At 54.7% G+C, this 20,594-nt stretch overlaps 2 protein-coding genes across 6 annotated transcripts in view; both read right to left on the reverse strand.

Annotated features, from left to right (window-relative positions):
• Nucleotides 1–14,757, reverse strand: part of TUBGCP6 (tubulin gamma complex component 6) — a 24,593-nt gene extending 9,836 nt beyond the window's left edge. For 4 of the 5 annotated variants that reach the window (XM_036113731.2, XM_078076797.1, XM_036113729.2 and 1 more), the window contains exons 1-6: nt 13,523–14,756; nt 12,271–12,434; nt 7,788–7,998; nt 2,185–2,358; nt 955–1,076; nt 99–177 (exon numbers count right to left, since the gene is read on the reverse strand). In XM_036113731.2, the coding sequence (XP_035969624.2) occupies nt 99–177; nt 955–1,076; nt 2,185–2,358; nt 7,788–7,998; nt 12,271–12,434; nt 13,523–14,263 (1,491 nt within the window). In that variant the 5' untranslated portion in view covers nt 14,264–14,756. Of the gene's footprint in view, nt 1–98; nt 178–954; nt 1,077–2,184; nt 2,359–7,787; nt 7,999–12,270; nt 12,435–13,522 lie in introns of all 5 variants that reach the window. The other variant, XR_004924075.2, reaches the window with a different exon arrangement.
• Nucleotides 14,758–18,509: 3,752 nt separating this feature from the next.
• Nucleotides 18,510–20,588, reverse strand: HDAC10 (histone deacetylase 10). The gene is made up of 7 exons (XM_078076807.1): nt 20,478–20,588; nt 20,044–20,129; nt 19,866–19,922; nt 19,563–19,641; nt 19,222–19,404; nt 18,977–19,136; nt 18,510–18,818 (listed from the first exon to the last, which is right to left on the reverse strand). Exons 4-7 carry the CDS (start codon nt 19,590–19,592, stop codon nt 18,808–18,810), a joined length of 384 nt encoding a protein of 127 aa, XP_077932933.1. The 5' UTR covers nt 19,593–19,641; nt 19,866–19,922; nt 20,044–20,129; nt 20,478–20,588; the 3' UTR covers nt 18,510–18,807.
• Between the last annotated feature and the right edge of the window lie 6 nt (nt 20,589–20,594).

Here is a 20,594-nt window from a genome sequence, read left to right on the forward strand (position 1 = left end):
GACAGCAAGGGGAGGGGCTGCAGCGCAGCACCACACGCGGCCGACGCCCAGCAGCAGCCCCACCAACGGGCGACACTCAGGAAGAACCCAGAACTCACGGTGGGGAATGCAGCCTTGGGTTCTCCGCCCCCACTACCTGGGAGTGCAGTGCCAACACCACAGAGCTCAGCCAAGTACCTAGACACAGAGGCTGCGTGAGACCAGGGAGCAGACACTCCGAGGCCCCAGGTCCAGGGACACCAGAGCAAAATGTCTCCCAGGCCCATCTCTGCCTGCCTTCACGCTCCAGGTTTAAAAGCCCCCGGACTTCAAGGACTCCAGATTTGAGCTTCCTGCCCGGTCCCTCCCCGCACACCCTGTGCATCTCCACCCCCTTCTCAGGCTCCGACAAGATCAGAACCACCTGGGTGCATGACCCTCCCCCCGCCCCGCAGCACCCCGCCACCTCACGCCGGGTGACACCTCCTCTGGCCTGGATGACCGCCCAGACCCCGCCCTCTCTGCCCTGCTGCAGTCTACATCCACATGGCAGCACAGTGCCCCTGCCCCAGCACCCTCCAGGCGCCCCCAGACTCTCGCCACCCCCACTGCACCCCACCTCCAGCCTTTCTGCCCACAAGGTTTCCTCTCCCACTGAACCCTTCTCCCCAGCATCCCCAGGCCCTCATGCTCCCTTCTCCAGAGGGCACCTGCCACACCACTCCGCCTGGGGTTTACGAACTGACCAGGAGCTCCAGGAGCCAGGTCTGTGGGGACCCTGTATGCCCTTCAGGCAGGTGCCCCCAACCCTAGACGGGGCCTGCCACGGTAGGCCACCAACAGATACACAGCACACAGCACCCGGAGAGCCCACCGGGGACAAGGGCCCCTGTTCTCACAAGCCCTTTGCAGCCCAGCAAGTCCCACACCTGCCTCCACACGGCCCCCATACTCGGCCCCCACGCCAAGGCTCACCTGAGCTGCCGGCCCAGTTTCTTGAAAAGAAAGCCAATGGTGAGGAGGCTCAGGGTGGGCGGAGTGGAGAGGACGCAGGCACGGTAATACTGCAGGAACTTCCTCAGGCCGCTGGTGAAGGCCTATTGGGCAACGGGGCTGGGAGCGGGGCGGCCGGGCACAGGGGCACGGCCGCTAAGCTCAGAACTTATAGGATGCACTGGAGCTGGGGGAAAAGGCTTGGCTCCCATCCCCAACCCTGGGGCTCCATCTTCCAAGGAATGGGCATGGATGGGTCATGCCCAGGCACCCCAGCCCAGCTGGAAGAAAGGACCCTTCACGGAATCCCAGGGCCCAGACCAGCTACACCAGGACACTGGGAACTGCGGGTCCCAGGGGGAGTTCTGGAAGGGGTAGCCAGGCTCTGCATGCGGGTGCCAACTCTGAGAGGGTCTCTGGCCGCTCAAACCACCGGGCTCTCGGCAACACACGTGTCCTGGGCTGCACCGCAGCAGCGGGTCTGCACGGAACGCTCCGGAACAGAAGTCAGTCCACCCACCAGCCATGTCCTCGACCCGCATGGCAGTCCCTCCCATCTTCGTCAGCTTCCTCCTTGCCTCCATGGGCCCGGCCTGCACCGTCTCAAACCTGAACCTCATCAGCCAACAGCACTGCCACTGGGCCACAAAGTGAAGGAGCCCGTGCCGCCCAGCCCCCCGTGGGCCCCAGCATCCTGCCTCCTCTGCTCAGCCTCCCTGCGGCTCTTCGCTCAGCTCTCCCCAAACGCCCTGCTCCATCTGGACGCCTGCCCCTCCCAGCAGGCCGCACCTGCTGTCCCAGGGGGACTCTGCCCGGCATATGGGCCGACTGTGAGGTCCTCCAGAAGAGCTGGCCTAGCCCCAGGGCCTAGAACTTCAACACCCCAAAGCAGGGAGGACGCTGTGTCGGTCGCTGTGCAACTCCCTGAGGACCCAGCAGGGAGCGGGCAGCACAAGCCTGCCCCCTACCGCCCAGCCCCCCCTCCCGGAATGCTGGCCACACCTCTATCCCATGGCCTAAACACGGCTGCCCAGGTCTGCAGGTAAGTGACAGTGGAGCTAAAACATCATCCCTAGGGACCCCGTTCCTGAAGAGTGACTGTCAGCTTTTAGACGTTGCTAAGGAAACAAAAGGCTTGCACTCAGTGGTCCTGGAGTAGAATCCTGAGGCTCCCAGGAAGGTCTGGGAGAGCGACGAGGCGGAGGGCCGTACCTGGAACACGAGGCCCTTGCTGCACGAGGAGTCCTGCACAGGCTGCAGAGAGAACTGGCTCAGGCGTGTGTAGTATGTCCCCCACTCGCCCACCTCTGAGAGGAGACTGCTGACGCTCTCAGGGGAGGCTCCTGATACGTGGACACCCCGCTTCACCATGAAGGTCTGAGCTGGCTGGACAGGGCAGAGGAGAGGCTACTGAGTCAGGCACCCAGAGCCCAACATGGTACTGTTGCCCCTTCCACCCTCTCAGCACGGCGCAGTGTCCCAAGACTGGGTGCCCCAAACCAAGACACACACACAGGAAGCGCCAAGAGCAGAGAGCAGACGGCCACAAAGCATAGCCCGACCGTCCCACCCTCAGCAATAAAAACATGCACATGCAGAAACAACAAAGTATGAGTTTTTATGGACCACACTGAAAAATAATACGTATCTGAAACGTCAAGCCAATTGTGGATGCGGGTGCAGGAAGACACGCGGCCTCCCACACTACCTGAGAAGTGCACACACAACACCTAAAGTGCTGTCATTAGATCTGACTACTGGACTCGCAGGGACGCGTCCGGAGGAGACAACACATGGCTGCTGCCGAGCTGTGTCCTGGAATCACAGGGAGAGCCGCGAAGGCCGGCCCACCGCAGCTCTGGCACGGCGGGCAGGGAAGGCCAACAGACAAGCCCCAGGCGTCCCAGCCAACAGCCTCTCTATCAACAGGCTCCCACAGACACAATACCTCCCAACAGATTAAGATGGTAAATGTTTTGTGTATTTTATTGCAATTTAAAGAAACCTTTAAAAAAACAAAAAACCCTCTCAACAAAGAAAAGCTCAGGACCAGATGGCATTACCAGTGAATTCTACCAAACAATTAAAGAACTAACACCAATTGTTCTCAAACTCTTCCAAAACCCGAAAAGGAGGGAATACTTCTTAATTTTAAGAGGCCACTATTGCCCTGATTCCAAAGCAAGATAAAGACACTATAAGGAGGGAAAACTATAGGCCAACTTCCCTTATGAACATAAATGTAAAAATCTCTGATAAAGTACTAACAAATCAGGGGCGCCTGGGTGGCTCAGTCGGTTAAGTATCCGACTCTTGGTTTCGGCTCAGGTCATGATCTCGGGGTCATGGGATGGAGCCCCCCATGGGGCTCCATGCTGGGCGTGGAGTCTGCTTGAGGATTCTCTACTTCTCCACTGCCACCCCCCAAATAAATAAATAAATCTGAAAAAGAAAACACTAACAAATCAAATCCAGCAGCATGTTAAAAAGGGTGGCTCGGCATACAAAAATCAATCAATTCGGTCTTTGCCGAGGGTCACACCAACCCCCGAGCTGCGTCGGGGGCATCTTTAGGAGTCAGTACCGCGCATCAAGACCGAAGTCCAGAACTGCCAGACTGCCCGGCGGCCAGCTGCTTCCCCAGCCAGAGGCAGAGCGGGAGCCGCCGGAAGAACTGCGCGGACTTCATGAGACCAGCACCGGTACGCGTCCCACAGCCCCATACCCTGGGTGTCAGCCCGGGACCACCGCCGGGCAGAAGGAACGTTTCCTGGGAAGATCTCAACTGGCTCCACCCGCCTCTCCTCTGCCCTCCATCCTTCTCCCACCTGTGTGCCGGCTGATCCCCACCCTGGGATCCTGAATCATGGCTTAGCTAATAACAAATACTCATTGGAGAAGTGAAAAAAAAAAAATCAATCAATGCGATAGGCCACATTAATAGAACGAAGAAAAAATAGGGTTATTTTACTTTATTTTTTTTTTTTTAAAGATTTTATTTATTTATTTGACAGAGAGAGAGAGACAGCGAGAGCAGGAACACAAGCAGGGGTAGTGGCAGAGGGAGAAGCAGGCTTCCTGCCGAGCAGGAAGCCCGATGTGGGACTCGATCCCAGGACCCTGGGATCATGACCTGAGCCGAAGGCAGACGCTTAACGACTGAGCCACCCAGGCGCCCAAAAATAGGGTTATTTTAATTAGTGCAAAGAAAGCATTTGACAAATTCCAACACACTTCCATGATAAAAACACTCAATAGGTTAGAGAATATAGGGAACCTCCTCAACATGATAAAACCCATGTATGACAAACCCACAGCTAACATCACACTCCACGGTAAAAGACTGAAAGATTTTCCCCTAGGACAAAGAAGGAGGCAGGAATGTCTGCTTTCACCACTTCTGTTTAAAATAGCACTGGAGGGGCACCTGGACGTGGAGGGAGGATCAGTCGGTTAAGTGTCCAACTCTTGATTTCAGCTCAGGTCACGATCTCAGGGTCTTGGGATGGAGCCTGGTGGTCAGGCTCTGCGCTCAGCAGGGAGTCTGCCTGGGATTCTCTGCCTCTTCCTCTGCCCCTCCCCCTGCTCACATGCTCTAAAATAAATAAATCTTAAAAAAAAAAAAAGAACCAAAATAATCTTGAAAAAGAAGAAAAATGTTGGAAGACTCACACTTCCCAAGTTCAAAATTTATTTTTTTTTTTTAAGATTTTATTTATTTATTTGACAGAGAGAGACACAGTGAGAGAGGGAACACAAGCACGGGGCGGGGGGGGGGGGGCGGAGAGGGAGAAGCAGGCTTCCCGCTGAGCAGGGAGCCCAATGCGGGGCTCAGTCCCAGGACCCTGGGATCCTGACCTGAGCCAAAGGCAGACGCTTAACGACTGAGCCCCCCAGGTGCCCCCCACGTTCAAAATTTATTACGAAGCTACAGTAATCAAGACAGTGTGCTCCTGGCATAAAGACAGACGCCAAGAGCAGACGAACGAAACAGGAAACCCAGAGGTAAACCCTCACATGTACGGCCAATTAATTTTCAGTAAGGACACCAAAACCACTCAATGGGGAAAGGACAGTCTTTTCAACCAACAGTGCTGAGAAAACTGGACATTCACGTGCAAAAGATTTAAGTTGGGTCCTCCCCCAGCACCACATACAAAAATACACTCAAAGTAGATCAAACACCTCAACTTAAGACCTAAGACCAAGAAACTCTGAGGGGAACGCAGAGGCAAATCTTCCTGACCCCGGATTTGGCAGTTTTTCATATATGACACCAAAGGCACAAAATACAAATAAACTGGACTTCATGAAAATTAAAAACATGTACGCTTTGAAGAAAACTATAAGGAGAGTGAAAAGACAGCCTACAGAATAGAAGAAAATATTTGCAAATCATGAAACTGACAAGGGATTAATATCCAGAATATATAAAGAAATGCTACAACTCAACAATTCAACTCAAAAATGGGCAAAGAACTCAAATACACATTTCTGCAAAGAAGATATACAAATGGCCAATAAGCACATAAAAAAATGTTCAGTATGATTAATCACTATGGAAATGCAAATCAAAACTATGAGACACCGCTTCACACCCATTAGGACAGTTATCTTTTTTTAAAGATTTTATTTTGGGGGGCACCTGGGTGGCTCGGTCATTAAGCGTCTGCCTTCGGCTCAGGTCATGATCCCAGGGTCCTGGGATCGAGCCCCGCATCGGGCTCCCTGCTCGGCGGGAAGCCTGCTTCTCCCTCTCCCTCTGCCGCTCCCCCTGCTTGTGTTCCCTCTCTTTGTGAAATAAGTAAGTAAAATCTTTTTTAAAGACATGATTTATTAAATAAATAAATATTTATTTTTTAAGATTTTATTTATTTATTTGACAGAGAGAGACACAGCGAGAGAGGGAACACAAGCAGGGGGAGTGGGAGAGGGAGAAGCAGGCTTCCCGCCGAGCAGGGAGCCCGATGCGGGGCTCGATCCCAGGACCCTGGGATCATGACCTGAGCCGAAGGCAGACGCCCAACGACTGAGCCACCCAGGTGCCCAGGACAGTTATCTTAAAGCAAATGAAACAAGTGTCCATGAGGACAAAGAGAAATCAGAACCCTCACAGGATGTGGGAAGGAAGGTAAAGTGGTGCAGCCACCATGAAAAATAGTTCGGTGGTTCCTCCAAAAGCTACACATAACGTATCACAGGGCCCAACACTCGCACTCCCGGGTATATACCTGAAAGAACTGAAAGCAGGGACTCAAACTCTTGCACACACACGCTCACGCAGCACATTCACAACGGCCAACCCATGTGCCCACACACAGATGAATGCATAAATAAAACGTGGTACGTACATACATAGAGTAGTACTCAGCCTTAAAAAGGAAGGAGCTGCTGACACCTGCCACGACCCAGGGGAGCCCTGAGGACACCGTGCTGAGTGAAATAAGCCAGACACAGAAGGACAAATCCTGTCTGGTTCCACTTCTAGGAGGCACCTGCAGTGGTCAGACCCAGGGGGACTCAGAGCAGACGGCGGGGCCGGGGAGGGGGCCGTGGGGGAGAGTGCGTGATGAGGACAGAGTCTGGGAAGTTCAGGTTGGGAAGATGAAAAATTTTGTAAACAGACAGTGATGATGATCACCCAACACTGGGAATGTAATTAATGCCACCGAATAGTACACTTAAAAGTGGTTTAAAAAAAAAAGTGGAGGATGCCTGGGGGGCGCAGTTAGCATCTGACTCTTGGTTTCAGCTCAGGTCCTGGTCTCAGGATCATGAGATCGAGCCCCGTGATGGCTTCCGTGCTTACTGAGGAGTCACTTCCTCTACCCTGCCCCCAACCCAGCTCGCACACACACACGCACACTCTCTTGCTCAAAGTAAATAAATAAATAAATCTTAAAAAAGAAAAAAGTGGTTAAGATGTTAAATTTTATGTGTATTTTACCAAAACTAAAAAAAAAAAGGAGGGGGGTTGCTTCCACAGTAAGGCCATTCGTAAGAGGCCATAAAAGCGGCCTTCCAGAAGGTCTCCAGAGGGCGGCCCTCACACCAGCACGTGCGTCAACCGCCTGAGGAGTCTTCGAGAGAGCGTGTCTCGGGGCAACCCCAGGCCGTGCGTCTAGCACACACTCAAGTTCGAGAACAGCCACTATGGAAGAACGCTTAAGATACAAAGAGGCGGGGCACTTACATGAAAGAAGGCTCCGCAGACTGACATGTACAAAAGGCTTCATGCTTGTAAATACATTCATTTATTTTGAGTGCCCAGCAAGAGGCAAAAGGTAGATAAGCTGCAGCTACTGCCCAGAATGAGTGAGGTCCCGCCCACCGGCAAGGAGAGAAGCCCAGGGCGCTGAGTAAAGCCAGCAATAGTCTCCGAACAGGGGGGGAGGGGGGCCTTCCTGCAAGGCAGGTGGTCCTCGGGGCTGAGTGTGCACCCTGTCCAAGTACAGGGAAGGCTCAGCGGGCCCCTCGGCCCCTCTTGAGGATGGGCATGGAAATGGTGGGCACGTTTCTATTGTTTCACCAATAGCAATAAACGTCGCACTTTTGTTCAGTTTTAAAATGGCGTTCATAAACTAATACTTTTTAAAACTGAAACGAGAAGACGGTGGCCATGACCTCCGGGCAGGCCATGGAGCCGGCTTCCCAGCAGACCCACGGCGCCCTACCCCCAGCCCGCCTCGCAGAGGCTGGTATCTGAGGCCGCCCGCTTAGTGCACTGGGCTCCCGTCTACGCTGTAAGGGGCCAGGCAGACGGCAGGCTGCCAAGACGGTGCTGCTGCTGCCCCCGCATGCCGGCACTTGCTTACCTGGCAGAGGGAAAACGTGGCAGACACGACCCCAATCAGGACATTCAGCGCATCTTTCACCAGCTCGCACTCCTTCACCAGGACGGGCTGTGGGGCCTGCAGCAGGCCCCCGCCAAGCACCTGCAGCTCCCCGTGGTGGAGCCTGCAGAGCCTGTCGAAGGCGTCCCTTCCGGCCTCCGTGAGGTAGGGCTCCTCTCTGTGGCCAGGGGGGCTGCATGGGAGACAGAGGAGGGGGCGCTGAGCGGATGGAGCGACACACACACCTCAGCTGCATGGACAAGAGGCAGGGCAGAGAGGGACTAAGACCAGGAGCAGCAACAAGTGCCCCCCCCGCCCAGTGCCCAGGGGCACACGCTGCTCCTCGGGATGACAACCACAATGTGTCTTCATGTTAAAAATAAGCACAGCGCCCACAGCAGCCCAGGTGTCCGACGACAGATGAATGGATACACAAAACACAGCCTGCCCAGGAAGTGGAATATGATCCAGGCTTGGAATGGACACCAACACCTGCTACAACATGGATGAACCTCGAATACATTACACTAAGTTAAATAAGCCACATACAAAACTGTATGCTCAAGACGAGCATGACGGCAAATCTTACGCTACGTACATCTTGCCACTCCTGGGATCCGGCCTGAGAGAGCAGACGAGAGCAGCGCCGGCGGCCGGCAGGGGGAGCTCCGGGTCAGGGCAGCCCCAAGACTGGGGTTGCCCCGAGACACGCTCTCTCGAAGACAAGACACACCCGGCAGGTGGCCCCCCATTTAGCCCCAGCAGCATGCTCCCTCCTGGGAGCCCCCCTGCCAGCCTCCCGAATATCTTAATGAGGTTTCCTTTACTCAGTTTCATGGAGCAAAAAGTCTCCCAAATGCTCGGACGTAACAGGCCTGCGGTCTCGCGGAAGGTGCCTCCGGACACACCGCAGCCTCCGGGGCTCTGCCTCCACGCGGTCCTATCTATGCCAGGAATTCACAGCCACATCAGCCAAAAGCAGCCAAAAAAAAACCAGTATCACTTTTTAAATATTCCTTTGAAAACCATAAACCCCTACTGAAAAACATAAAAGAGCTGTTTTTTAAAATCCACTGAAAAAGTAATTTTTTTTTTTTTAAGATTTTATTTATTTGACAGAGACACAGAGAGAGAGGGAACACAAGCAGGGTGGGTGAGAGAGGGAGAAACAGGGTCCCCGCCGAGCAGGGAGCCCGATGCGGGGCTCGATGCCAGGACCCTGGGATCATGACCTGAGCCGAAGGCAGACACTTAACGACTGAGCCACCCAGGCGCCCCATGAAAAAGTAATTTCTTAATAAAGGGAGCTTGGGGTATACAAGCTCTTTTAAAACTTTTCTTCTCATTTTTAATACCTAACCAGCTCCTTTCTCCTCCTCTGCAAAAAAAATTTATTTTAGGTCTAACATGTCAAAAAGAGTATCATTTATTCTTCAAAGACAAAAGTCATTTCCTGAGGGGGTAACAGCTCCAAGCTATAGGACATTTTAACATCAAGATGCATGTCTGACCACCAGCACGTTTTCATCCCATCAGGAATGATGTACAAGGTACAAGAACAATACATCTCAGAACCTATTAAATCAAAAATCCTGCTGGGTTGCCTGGGTGGCTCTGTCGGTGAAGTGTCTGTCTTCGGCTCAGGTCACAATCCCGGGGTCCTGGGATCGAGTCCTGCATCGGGCTCCCTGCTCATCAGGCAGCCTGCTCCTCACCCCTCCCCCGCTCCCCCTGCTTCTGCTCACTCTCTCTCAAATAAATAAATAAAATCTTAAAAAAAAAAAAAAAAAAGATTTTATTTATTTGCGAGAGAGAGCACGAGCAGGAGGAGGGAGAGGGAGAAGCCCCTGGGATCATGACCTGAGCCGAAGGCAGTCCCTTAACCTACTGAGCCCCCAGGCGTCCCTCTCTTGCAAATAAATAAAATCTTTAAAAAAAACAAAAATCCTTTTTAATTGACAATGCACGTCAATCATTCTTCCCCTCTCTCAGCAAGTATCTGAGTGCGGGGGGAGCAGCGAGGCAGACAAGCCCAGCCTCCCGGGGCAGGCGCTACAGAGGGGAGAAACGAGGAAGCATCGACTTGGACCCCAGGGCTGGCGAGGACTCCAAGAGGCCCAGGGAGCAACAAGAAGAGAAAAGGGGTCAGTGTGAGTGGAGCTGGGGAGTGCGGGGAGGACTTCACGGAAGGATTGGCCCTCGATCCAGACCAGGGGCAGCCATCAAGTGTGGCAGACAGAGCAATGATGTGCTCTGGTTTCTGTCCCTGGAAGGTGGCACCAGCTGTGTGGAGGATGAGGGAAGGGCAGGAGGAAGCAGGGAGGCCAGACCTGAGGCATCCAGGTTGGCAGGTAGGCTGTGGCCAGACCACAGCCATCTGCCCTCACTCCCTCGGGGAGAGAAGAGCGTGAGGAAAGACTTCTCAAGTTTCAAAGTCCTTCTGAGCTTCCTCTAGGGAGTTGCTCAGGACAGGTGCACGCTGCAGGTGCCATCCCATTTCTGACCCCCGGCTGTTCCTGCCCCCACTCTTCCAGGGTCGATGCCAGCACCGCCGTGGCCATGTGTGCCCCCTTTGGGGATTCAGAGCTAAGGCAGAAAAATCCAGGGGCGCCTGGGTTGCTCAGTTGGTTAAGCGACTGCCTTCGGCTCAGGTCATAATCCCGGAGTCCTGGGATCGAGTCCCGCATCGGGCTCCCTGCTCGGCGGAGAGCCTGCTTCTCCCTCTGACCCTATCCCCTCTCATGCTGTTTCTCTCTCTCTCTGTCAAATAAATAAATAAAATCTTAAAAAAAAAAAAAAAGAAAAATCCAGGAAGGAAAACACCAAATTCCCCTTGTCCCCACGGAGAACTCAGCCGTCAACATAATGAAACCACTCCCCCCAGAATGGGTGCAGCCAGAGAAACGGCAGAGGAGGCCTTCAGACCTACGCGGGTACTCGGGCCGAAGCCCAGGGGAGGGGTCCTCCAGGGGTCTCAGAGGACAGAGTTTACAGTCCTAGGGCTGCGGGTGGACAGGCAGCCCTGCTTCTGGAGGGCAGCAGCTTCCTTAACTGCCCACTAACCAGAGCTCATGGTAGGAAACTAGCAGGTGGCTGGGATTTAAACTGAAACAAGTTCAAAAGATTTGCCAAATGAACTAGTGCAAAAGGCCTCAGGGGTCAGGGGCCGGTGGGATCAGGTTCGCACCAGAACAGGCAGAGGAGGATGCTTGGGGGAAGTGAGTTTGGGGCCCATGCCCAACTGAGGCGTGGCCCTGAGGGTCTCCCTGAGGAAGCCACCATGTGTGCACTGCTGGGCACGCGCTCACATCCTGGGAGCGAGGGGAAGAACGCCACGGTGCTCCTCGCTGCTGGAGCTCTAAGGTCAGCAACCTTCGGGGGACGCCAAGGAGATCAACTGCACTCGGCAGAACAGGGGGCAAGGACAGAGACCTGGTGAGCAATCGTATCACCTAAATGGTGTCCTAAAAAGTAGAAACTAATGAATGAAATACCACTAAGCAAATATTTACAGAAGAAAGTGCTAACTTGTTGGCCCACTTTTGGGACACGTGAGGGGTTAGCAGCAAGCGGGATGGCTAGACTTGCTTTGTGCACACAAGACAGGAAGTTGCAGGACAAGGCAAGCACCGCCGGTGGTGCTGAGGGAAGCAGGGAGCTGGCCATCCCTGGAGGAACCCACTGCACGAGACAGATGACCTCGCCAGCAGGAGCGGTGCCCGCACACAACGGGCACCTAACTGCCTACGCCCCGGCCCATGTCCACCCTGCAGAGACCCTGCTGGGCCCAGACGCTGCACCAGAAGGCACTGCACTCCTGCGAACACTGACTCTTGCATCCTATGCTCCCCAAAATGAAGTTCCACAGAATTGCCAGCAGATGAGATAGGACAAGAGGGTCCCAGGAGCAAATAGTGGGAAATGTGTGTCCTCTATCCCCATTCTGGGAGCTTTTGAGGGACGACACCAGTGCTTTACAGACTGAGAGGTCCTGAGTGCAGAGGCCTCTGGGCACGGATGAGCCCAGGGGACGGGATGCTGGCACCGGTCAGGGCAGCACTGCCATGACTGAACTTGTCCGCCAGAGAGCACCACTGTCAGTCCTGGATGTGAAGACCAGTGGACGCGAAGCTTGTTCCCTCACCAGCACTCTGTGCCCTGGCCCTGACTGCACCTGCCAGGCTGCCCTTGACACCTCTGACTGGGAGCCCTCACTGATTTGCAAAAGTCACTGGCACCGGAGAAACCTCCCTGAAGCCTGCAAGTCCTTCCCCTCGGCATCCCTCTCACCTCCCAGGATCCAGGCCATGCCACACACTAGCCTGATGAAACTTCCAGGCTCCTAATCCCACCATAGCTGCTCTACAAACAACTGCCTGAGCCCTCCCGAGTAAAGGCCACGCTCACATGCGGGGGGCGAGGGAGGGGGATGGGGGGATGCATTTAGCAGCAAAGGCTCACGTACCATCCAACTTGCTCCCAGCACCTCCGCTTGCTGGCCTCGTAGGTGAGCACGGCATCCCACAGGTCGATGTCTGGAGTCATGCCTGGTTCAGACTGGGAGTCAGGAGTCAAATTAGATGCTGACTGGAACCCTTCATCGTCGGACTGATCCACACTCTGAGGAACCTGGAGACCACAGGAAAGAAGGAAACATCATGTATGTCTTTGGGTCTAAATTTCACCCAAGTGTGGTCAGAATTCCGGGACTTCCCCACACACTTCCCATTACTCGTTACAAGAAACACCCAGCAGAATGTTTCCTCTACTTTTCCCAAGCACGTAGCTACTACACAATGTTTTCACTCCCACCGAATCACTTACTGGATTAATTAAGATTATCGATTTCCAGTTATATAGGACGTATAAGCGTCAATATCACTTACAATGGAATTTTTCATGAAATGATTCTGATGTGAAAATTCCATTTTGGGGAACCCAGCATAAAAAAATCATAGTAGGAACACCGGGGTGGCTCAGTTAGTTAGGCGTCTGCCTTCGGCTCAGGTCATGATTCCAGGATTCTGGGACCGAGCCCTATGTCAGGCTCCCGGCTCAGCGCAGAGCCTGTTTCTCCCTCTGCCTGCCACTCCCCCACCCCCCAGCTCATGTGCGTTTTCTCTCTCAAATAAGTAAATAAATCCTTTAAAAATTAAAAAATTTAAAAAATCATAGTAAACAGAAAATTTACGCACGCCAAGATGTTCACTACAGTGAGAATTTTTCGTAGTAAGGGGATAACTGAGTAATGATAGTGCTGAAATGTTTCGGCAACATTTATAAAGTCGCAAAACATAAAGGCCAACAATGATTTACTAAGGTAGGAAATATCCCACTTTATAGGCGGAAGAAAGTGCACAAAACTGCGCACATAGCAAGAACAAACATTCTGCTGCACGTGGCTCTGCTATGTACTTGAGATGTAGCTGAACTTGTTACTTCCCTGTAATTAAACATAAACAGCAACCCTACGAGTAAGTGACCTGACAACGCGCCCCGTTAGAAGGTGGAAAGCAGCGTGCTGCTTTGGTCTGCAGGTGGGCGGCGGGTCCTTGCCCACCCAGGTGAAGCCCACTGCAGCAGCCTCGCCTCGCCACGGCTCAGCCACCAAGTGACAGGGACTCGAGCGCTATCCTACCTTTACCATGACCAAGGCAAGGTCAAAGGAGGCATTTCCAGCTGCCGGGGAGCTGGACGCAGGAAAGCAAACACTCTACCTTAATGGCCAATCCAGAGAGGTCTGCACTGTCCGGCATCGGGGGCAGGTCTAGCCGGACATCCATGTCGTATGTGCGGCTGTGCGCAAGGGCGCCAAAAAGCGAGACCCGGGTGTCTCTCTCAAACCTGTCACCGCAAGGGTCCCCATATGAGAAGAGCCCCGCGGTGGGCAGGCCAGTGCCTGGGGCCGCCTCCATCACCTGAAGCGCCTTCTGGATCATGTCCTGACATAAGTACTCCTCTCTGGAGATCAAAGACTGAACGTCCATCTCAAAAACACTCAGGTCGTAGCAGTCGTAGCCACTGTAGGGCACGTTTCTCCCCACATGCTTGTTGTTAAAGAAGTAGTCCCGCTTGCGCTGCAGCACTTGAGGGGGGCCACTCCCTGCCAGCTGAACCAGGAGGTCCAAAACAGACCCCACCTCCACGAACGGACAGCAAGGGGCTGCTAGGAGCTCCTCCACGAGTTCCTCCAGACGGTCAGCCTCGGGGCCCAGACCACCCACTCTCAAGTCGAAGGACAGCATGAGGATCTTGTTCTTCACTGGGAGTTTGGAGAGATCAGGCTGCAGTTTATGAGTCTCATCTTGAAAGAGATTCGTGAAAAGGGCATTGTAGGCCACCCTCTTAAGTCTCTGCTTTGCCCTCTTCCGGCTCCCGCCGTGCTGGCCCAGGTGAGCCTTCGCGGCCGGCAGGACGGCCTCGCACAGGTCGTCGAACAGCTGAGGGACGCTGGCCATGCCCACCCCTTCTCAGCTCCAGGCCCCCAGCGAGTGAGAAAGCACCCCAGCCGGGCTGCACTCCGGCCTCTGAAACGCAGGGCGTGGGAGCGGGTCAGACGGGGCTGAATGCCCGGCGACCCCGAAACCGACACCCGGAGGCTCAGCACTTGCCCTTTCAGGTTCTTGCCCTCCCTGTGCCCACCGCCACCCCGCCGCCCGCAGTAGTCTGCAGAGCGCCAGCTCGCCACTTGTCCCACCCACTAGTCTTCACCCTCTAGGGGTCACGGGAGCGGGACAACCCCGAGGAGACTGCGCGAGGGCCGTACACAGTGGACGTGGCCCGCTTTGGACGCTCTGTCGACGTCCGGAGAGGGGCGGCCGGGACTACGCGCCGCCGGAGGAGGGAGTGTGGGGGTGGCGGCAGGCAGGGTCGCCGGGCGAGGCCTCACCCTGCGACGAGACTGCAGTGCCCGCTCCCGCCACCACTATCCCCGCCCGCGGCGTCACTGCCTCGCGACCCCGCAAGACCGCTAAAGCGGGCGCGCCGGAATTGCGTCATCGGGAGGGGCGGGGCGGACCCGGAGGTCGCGGCAGGGACGGTACTTCCGGTTTGGAGTGCCGCAGGCCCGTGGGGAGGCCGAGACCCGCGGCGGGTTAGTCGAAGGAGGTGGCGTCACACTCGCTAGGGTGGACTGCGCACGCCAGCAGTGGGGGCTGGAGCGGGGCCCCCCGCTGGACCCCGGTCATCGCCGCGTCCGTCACAGACCCAGCCCGAGCGCGCCCCGCGGGGACGCAGGGACCCCGAGCCCTGTGCGCCGCGGCTCCGGCGGGGAGAAACCCCGGCACCCTGGACTCCTGCTTCTCGCCCAGCGACCGAACCTCCCAACTTCCTTCTCTGGTTTTGCCGCAGCATGCTGGGCCCGGGCTGCGAGCCTGCTGTTCCCGAATAAACCCCTGTGTGCTCGTGAAATGATCTGTGGGGGCACAGTACTTGCTGGCCTGCAGTGGAACCTGGAGCGGACCCCCACGAGCTGCGAGCTGGTGCGCAGACAGGCGCGGGCGCCCGCGGAGCGCGCTGCCGTCTCGGACCGGGGCTGGAGGCTAGGTTTTCCCCGGATTTCAAGCTCCGCGCTCTGTGTGCGGGTGCTCCAGGCCTTGTCCTGGCTGAGAGGTCGCCTTTCCAGAACTGGACTGCTCGGTCAGAGCTGCGCTGCTGAGGAATTTGTCTGCTCTAGAGAAGAACCTCCGAGAAACGGGCCCCCAGAAATCACAGTGCTTTGGGGGACCCCCCCCCTTTCTGGGACCTCAGCCGGTTGTTTTTAAAACTGCGGTGCCATGGACTGAATGAACCAAAAGTAGCCAACCAGGGGAAATAAACGACCCTTTGCCATGTTTCCTGTACTTGTCTATGATGGCACCATGGCAGAGTCTGGGGACACTGGTCATTTGTTCCCACTGGGTCAGGTAGGGCAAAATGATAGTGTTTACGAACCAGTATGGGTGGGAAATAATAAGGCCACAAAGAGGGCCTGCATCGCTCGTCCCACCTGTCCACACAAATGGGTCTCCTACAGCTTCCATGTCTCCCCGTTCATGTTTTCTCACTGGATCGAAGCTTTCTCTTCTAGACGGGCCAGTGCTGCTTCTGTGGCTAAAATTCTGTTAGGAAAGGGCGCCTGGGTGGCTCAGTTGGTTAAGCGACTGCCTTCGGCTCAGGTCATGATCCTGGAGTCCCAGGATTGAGTCCCGCATCGGGCTCCCTGCTCGGCGGGGGGTCTGCTTTTCCCTCTGACCCTCCTCCCTCTCACTCTCATTCTCTCTCTCTCAAATAAATAAATAAAATCTTAAAAAAATAAAATAAAATTCTGTTAGGAAAGATTGTCCCTACCCAGGGAACCCCTCTTGAACTTCGTTGTGGTCGGAGAACTCATCTTACTGGCCAGACGCTTCAGCAGGCCCGCGCTGCTTGGCAGGCCTCACCTTCACTGCACCCCCCATCCACGTTCCCCGCGTTAGTCACACGCACCACCAGCACTGGTGAGCCTCAACTGGCGAAATCTGCAGCCCCTCCAAAATACCTGGGCCGAGAGCATTGCTGTTGGTCCTTCTAACCCTCAGATCTGGGATCTCCCAGACTCCCACCCTTCGAGATTTCCAGGACGTCCAATGCACTTGGCCCCTGCCTCCTCTGACACATGTTAATAAAAGGAGATACACTTCAAAATGTTCGGGTCTAACTGCTTCTATTAAAAGTAACCATGCTTAGGGCGCCTGGGTGGCTCAGTCGTTAAGCGTCTGCCTTCAGCTCAGGTCATGATCTCGGGGTCCTGGGATCGAGCCCCACATCGGGCTCCCTGCTCAGCAGGAAGCCTGCTTCTCCCTCTCCCCTCCCCCTGCTTGTGTTCCCTCTCTCGCTGTGTCTCTCTCTGTCAAATAAATAAATAAATAAAAATCTTTAAAAAAAAAAAAAAAACGTAACCATGCTTTGGAGCGCCTGGGTGGCTCCGTGGGTTGAGCATCCAACTCTTGGTTTCAGCTCAGGTCGTGATCTCCTCAGTGGTGAGCACCACGGGGGAGGCGGGGGATGCTCAGCGCTCAGCGGGGAGTCTGCTTGGAGATTCTCTCCCTCTGCCCCTCCCCCCCCAAATGAATAAATCTTTAAAAAAAAAAAAGAAGGTAGCCACGCTTTGGTAGAACAATCTACACAGTGAGTTCCTGGGAGATGGAGAGGGTGGCCTTAAGCATCACACCTTGCAACCTGGACATTTCGTTTATTGGAAAAGACACCTCCACAACCTTGCCAGAAAGGCCCCTCTCAGATCTGCTAACCAGCCCTTGTGCCACCAAACTCCAGGTAAGAGACTCTTGGATCCGTGGGACATGTGTAGAGAAAGCACCAAAGCCTGACTGGACCCAAACACCAGCTGGTGACCTGGAAGTAAAGACCTCCCAGACTGAAACAGACATCTGGGGAGGGAGCTGTCCTGAGATGCGTAAACCAGGCCCGTGTGCCTTTTCCTCCTTTCCCTTCCTTTAGGGGGAAGACAATGCCCTTGTGTGGATCTCCCAAGCCCTGTGGAAGGGGGAAACCTCTTTTGATTATGGCCTTGCAGAAACAGCCTCACCATGATCCCGGGACAAATGAATTTTCCACTCACTTTTTTTTTGAAGGGTTAGGTTTCTTCGGGATTCACAAAAGTCCCTCTTTCATCTGACCTAGTATCTTACACTGGATTCTTACCCAAATTCAGTCTGTGAATTTGCCACCATACAGGCTCTTACTGGATAACATTTGTTTTCAGTTCTTTTGAGATAACAGTACTGTTTTAATACATCTTTGAGGTTTTGCTGTTTTTGTTCAGCTATTGCTTCATTTTTCCCAAACACACTTGGCTACTTGTTTTCATGTGATCTTGCAGTACCCCCCTCTCCCCACAGGAACTTCCAGGAGGCACACAGGATTCTGGGTTTGCCTCCCTAGGGAGAACTTTCTCCCCTAAATTGGAATGAGTGCCAGTAAGTATCTTCAGTTGGCGACTGCAGACCTACAGTCTGGTTTAGAACCACCATTCAATTTGGGATTGTTATATTACTTCTGTTTTGTATAGCTCGTTTAAGTTTTGTATTTTGTTAACTGTCAAACTTTTGTAGAAATGATGTGCCCACTACGGAAATGATCTCCAATACTTGTAACCTCGAGAATATGTAGACTTTAGAGGGGAAGTGCCTGGCAGTTCTCCCTCCTGACCTCCCGTCTGACTCAAATGTGGCCTCAAGTGCTTTCCAACTGGTACATACTTTCCCTCTGCTGTAGGACAGGATAACCAGAGAAGTCCTTCCTGGCAGCAACAGACAAAACCACTAAATACGGAAAACCTGACTCTTGATCAGTGACGCTTTCAAAGAAAGGTCTTGATCAAAAGGAGGGAAATTTGGAAATTAATAAAGGGAAACTCTCGGAAGTGGGCTTAGGATGCTAGAAGGGGAGGCTGGAAGGAGGAGCTATACCACTCCATGCCCATCACAGGAACGATCGTTGATTAGAGGCCCAACAGAAGAATCAACAGCAAAGGATCATCAGAAAATCATCATCATCCTGAACTCTTGCTTTTCTCCAATGGATGTTCATTCAGAACAATCCTTTCCAGCTTCTTCCTTCTTCTCCATAAAATAACGTTCCTCTTTGCTTGTTGGACTTGCCTAGTATTTCGCCATAGTCTACCTGTCCCAAATTGCAATTCTCTGCTACTCCTGAATAAACCCATTTTTGCTGGTAAAATAACTTTTATTTTTAAGGTTAACAGAAGTGTGGGAAATGAGGATGGGGCCATCCGTGAAGAGGTGGGCCACTGGAGGGGGGCTCCAGGTCACTGCCGTGGACAGAGTGCCCCTGAGCCAGTGCCCTGGACAACTCCGTAGCCCAGCCCTCTGCACAAAGGCCTCAGGCAGTGGGGTACTGGCGAATGTTTAATAAGTGGCTCTTGGGGGACTAGCTTGTATTGTCATTTCTGGGGTGCAAAGACTTCCACCCTGGCTGATTTCAAGCTACCAGGTCACGGAACTCAAGAAGGAGCTAAGAAGAAACGTACAGTCAGCTTGTCACTGCGATGAGCAGGTTCAGGACAGCACCTCACTCCCCAAGACGTGAGCCCCTCTCCCCACAGAGCTCTATGGCAGAACTGTCCCCCTAGACTCCCGGCGTTCAGCCTCAGCCCTGCCCCCCAGCCTCACCGGCCACCTGCAGCATCTTCCACTGTGCTTCCAGCTGCCCTCTCAAGTGTATCAGGGCCTGCAGGTCCTCGGGGGAAGCCATGGAGAAGGGACCCAGGCTGGGGGGTGCCTCTCCATGCAACACCCGGGCCAGGACCCCCGCAAGCTGGGATGTGGATTCCTGGGCCAGGAGTAGAGGTGGAAGCAGCAAGTCACTGGTCACTCCCCACCTCCCACCCACAGCACGTCCACCCTGCCCAACTCACCTGCTCCACTAGGACCAAGACTCGGCCCCCCGCTGGTCCCCGTAGGAGCGCAGCCAGGAGTGCAGCTTGGGGGTCCTGGAGGCCATGGGCTGGTCCCAGCGCCACCAGCACCAGGTCAGGCTGGAAACCATAGGCCAGGGGCAGCACAAGGGCCAGGATGCAGCTCAAGAACCCACCTGTTGTCTGTGGGAAGGACAGCAGCAGAGCTCCAGGCCCTCAGCCAGGGGTCACTCCACCTCCCACAGTCCCATCAGGAAGCCAGGAAGGGCAGGTGAAGGCCAGGAGCGGCCCCAAGGGTGCCAACGAGCGGCAGCCGCCCTACCCGGGACCCCACCACTCACCCCTGGCAGCGGCACAGACACATGGAACATGGACAGGGCAGCCGCTTCTTTGCCTCTGATGTTCAGCCACAGATTCCTCCTTCCAGGAGAGAGTGAGCACGTGGGCACACATGCAAGGCTGTGAGATGCGGCTCACCCTCCAGAGCCCAGACAGCAGAAGGGAAGGTGCAGGAGACCCTCCCAGGAGCTCCTCTGCCAAACTCCAGCTGGGGAAGGCCCTGCCTACCCTCCCCCGTGGGGACCCCAGGAGTACGTGCCCACCCACACACAGGACGGGAGGCACACAGGAGCCGAGTGTCCTACCCATCACTGGCAAGGTCTGGGGGCCGATCCAGCTGTCCCACAGCCACACAGAGCACCCTAGAGGAAAAGGTGGCCCCAGGACGGGCTGCACTCACCCAGCCAGGAATCCATGCTTAGAGCCCTCCCCATGGGGCCGGGAAGCAGGAGCAGTGTGGCCCGCCAGGGCAGAGGTGCTCACCTCTGGGCTCTGTGGGACAAGCTGCGCCGAATGGCCACCTCCAGGGTGGCCGCCGCAGCTGGGGTTGTTGCGATGCCACTGCTCACCTGTGGGGGGCAACCCCCAACCAGACACAGAGTCACATCCATCCTCCTCTTGGTCCCTGTCTACGGAGCTGCCATCTGCACACTGAGCTCAAACTGCTCCCCTTCTGGAAGTAAGATGCTTAAAACTACACTTTAAATCATCGCCTTCACCTCACTGTCAGAGAGTATTTAGCTAAGAAGACTGACTGAGCCTGAACTTGTGACCCTGTCCCTAAGAGCTGTTCTAGAAAGGGTCCATGTGGTTCTGCACCACCCAGCCCTCCCTTGGACAGGCCATCTGTTGTGGGCGGCTCCTGGGCCCTGCCCCCAGCTCCATGGCCACCCTCAGCCCATCCCAGGTGCCCCCACCTGTCCATCCAGGATCCCGTTCAGTAGATGCAGGACCTTTCCAAGTGCAATGAAAGCCGTGTCCTGGGCCAGGGCCGCATGTAGCCTGTGGTGGGAAACCAGAGGGACACGTGGACA

This window comes from Halichoerus grypus, chromosome 6, assembly GCF_964656455.1.
Source record: "Halichoerus grypus chromosome 6, mHalGry1.hap1.1, whole genome shotgun sequence".
Lineage (NCBI taxonomy): Eukaryota > Metazoa > Chordata > Mammalia > Carnivora > Phocidae > Halichoerus > Halichoerus grypus.

Bases quoted from the DNA above. Each gene is read 5' to 3' on its own strand.
- HDAC10 (XM_078076807.1), bottom strand. From the start codon at position 19,592: ATGTTCCATGTGTCTGTGCCGCTGCCAGGG. The intron at 19,405-19,562 runs GTGAGTGGTGGG...TCCTTCCCACAG, and splicing joins TGTCTGTGCCGCTGCCAGGG to ACAACAGGTGGGTTCTTGAG. The intron at 19,137-19,221 runs GTGAGTTGGGCA...CTCCTGGCCCAG, and splicing joins TCTTGGTCCTAGTGGAGCAG to GAATCCACATCCCAGCTTGC.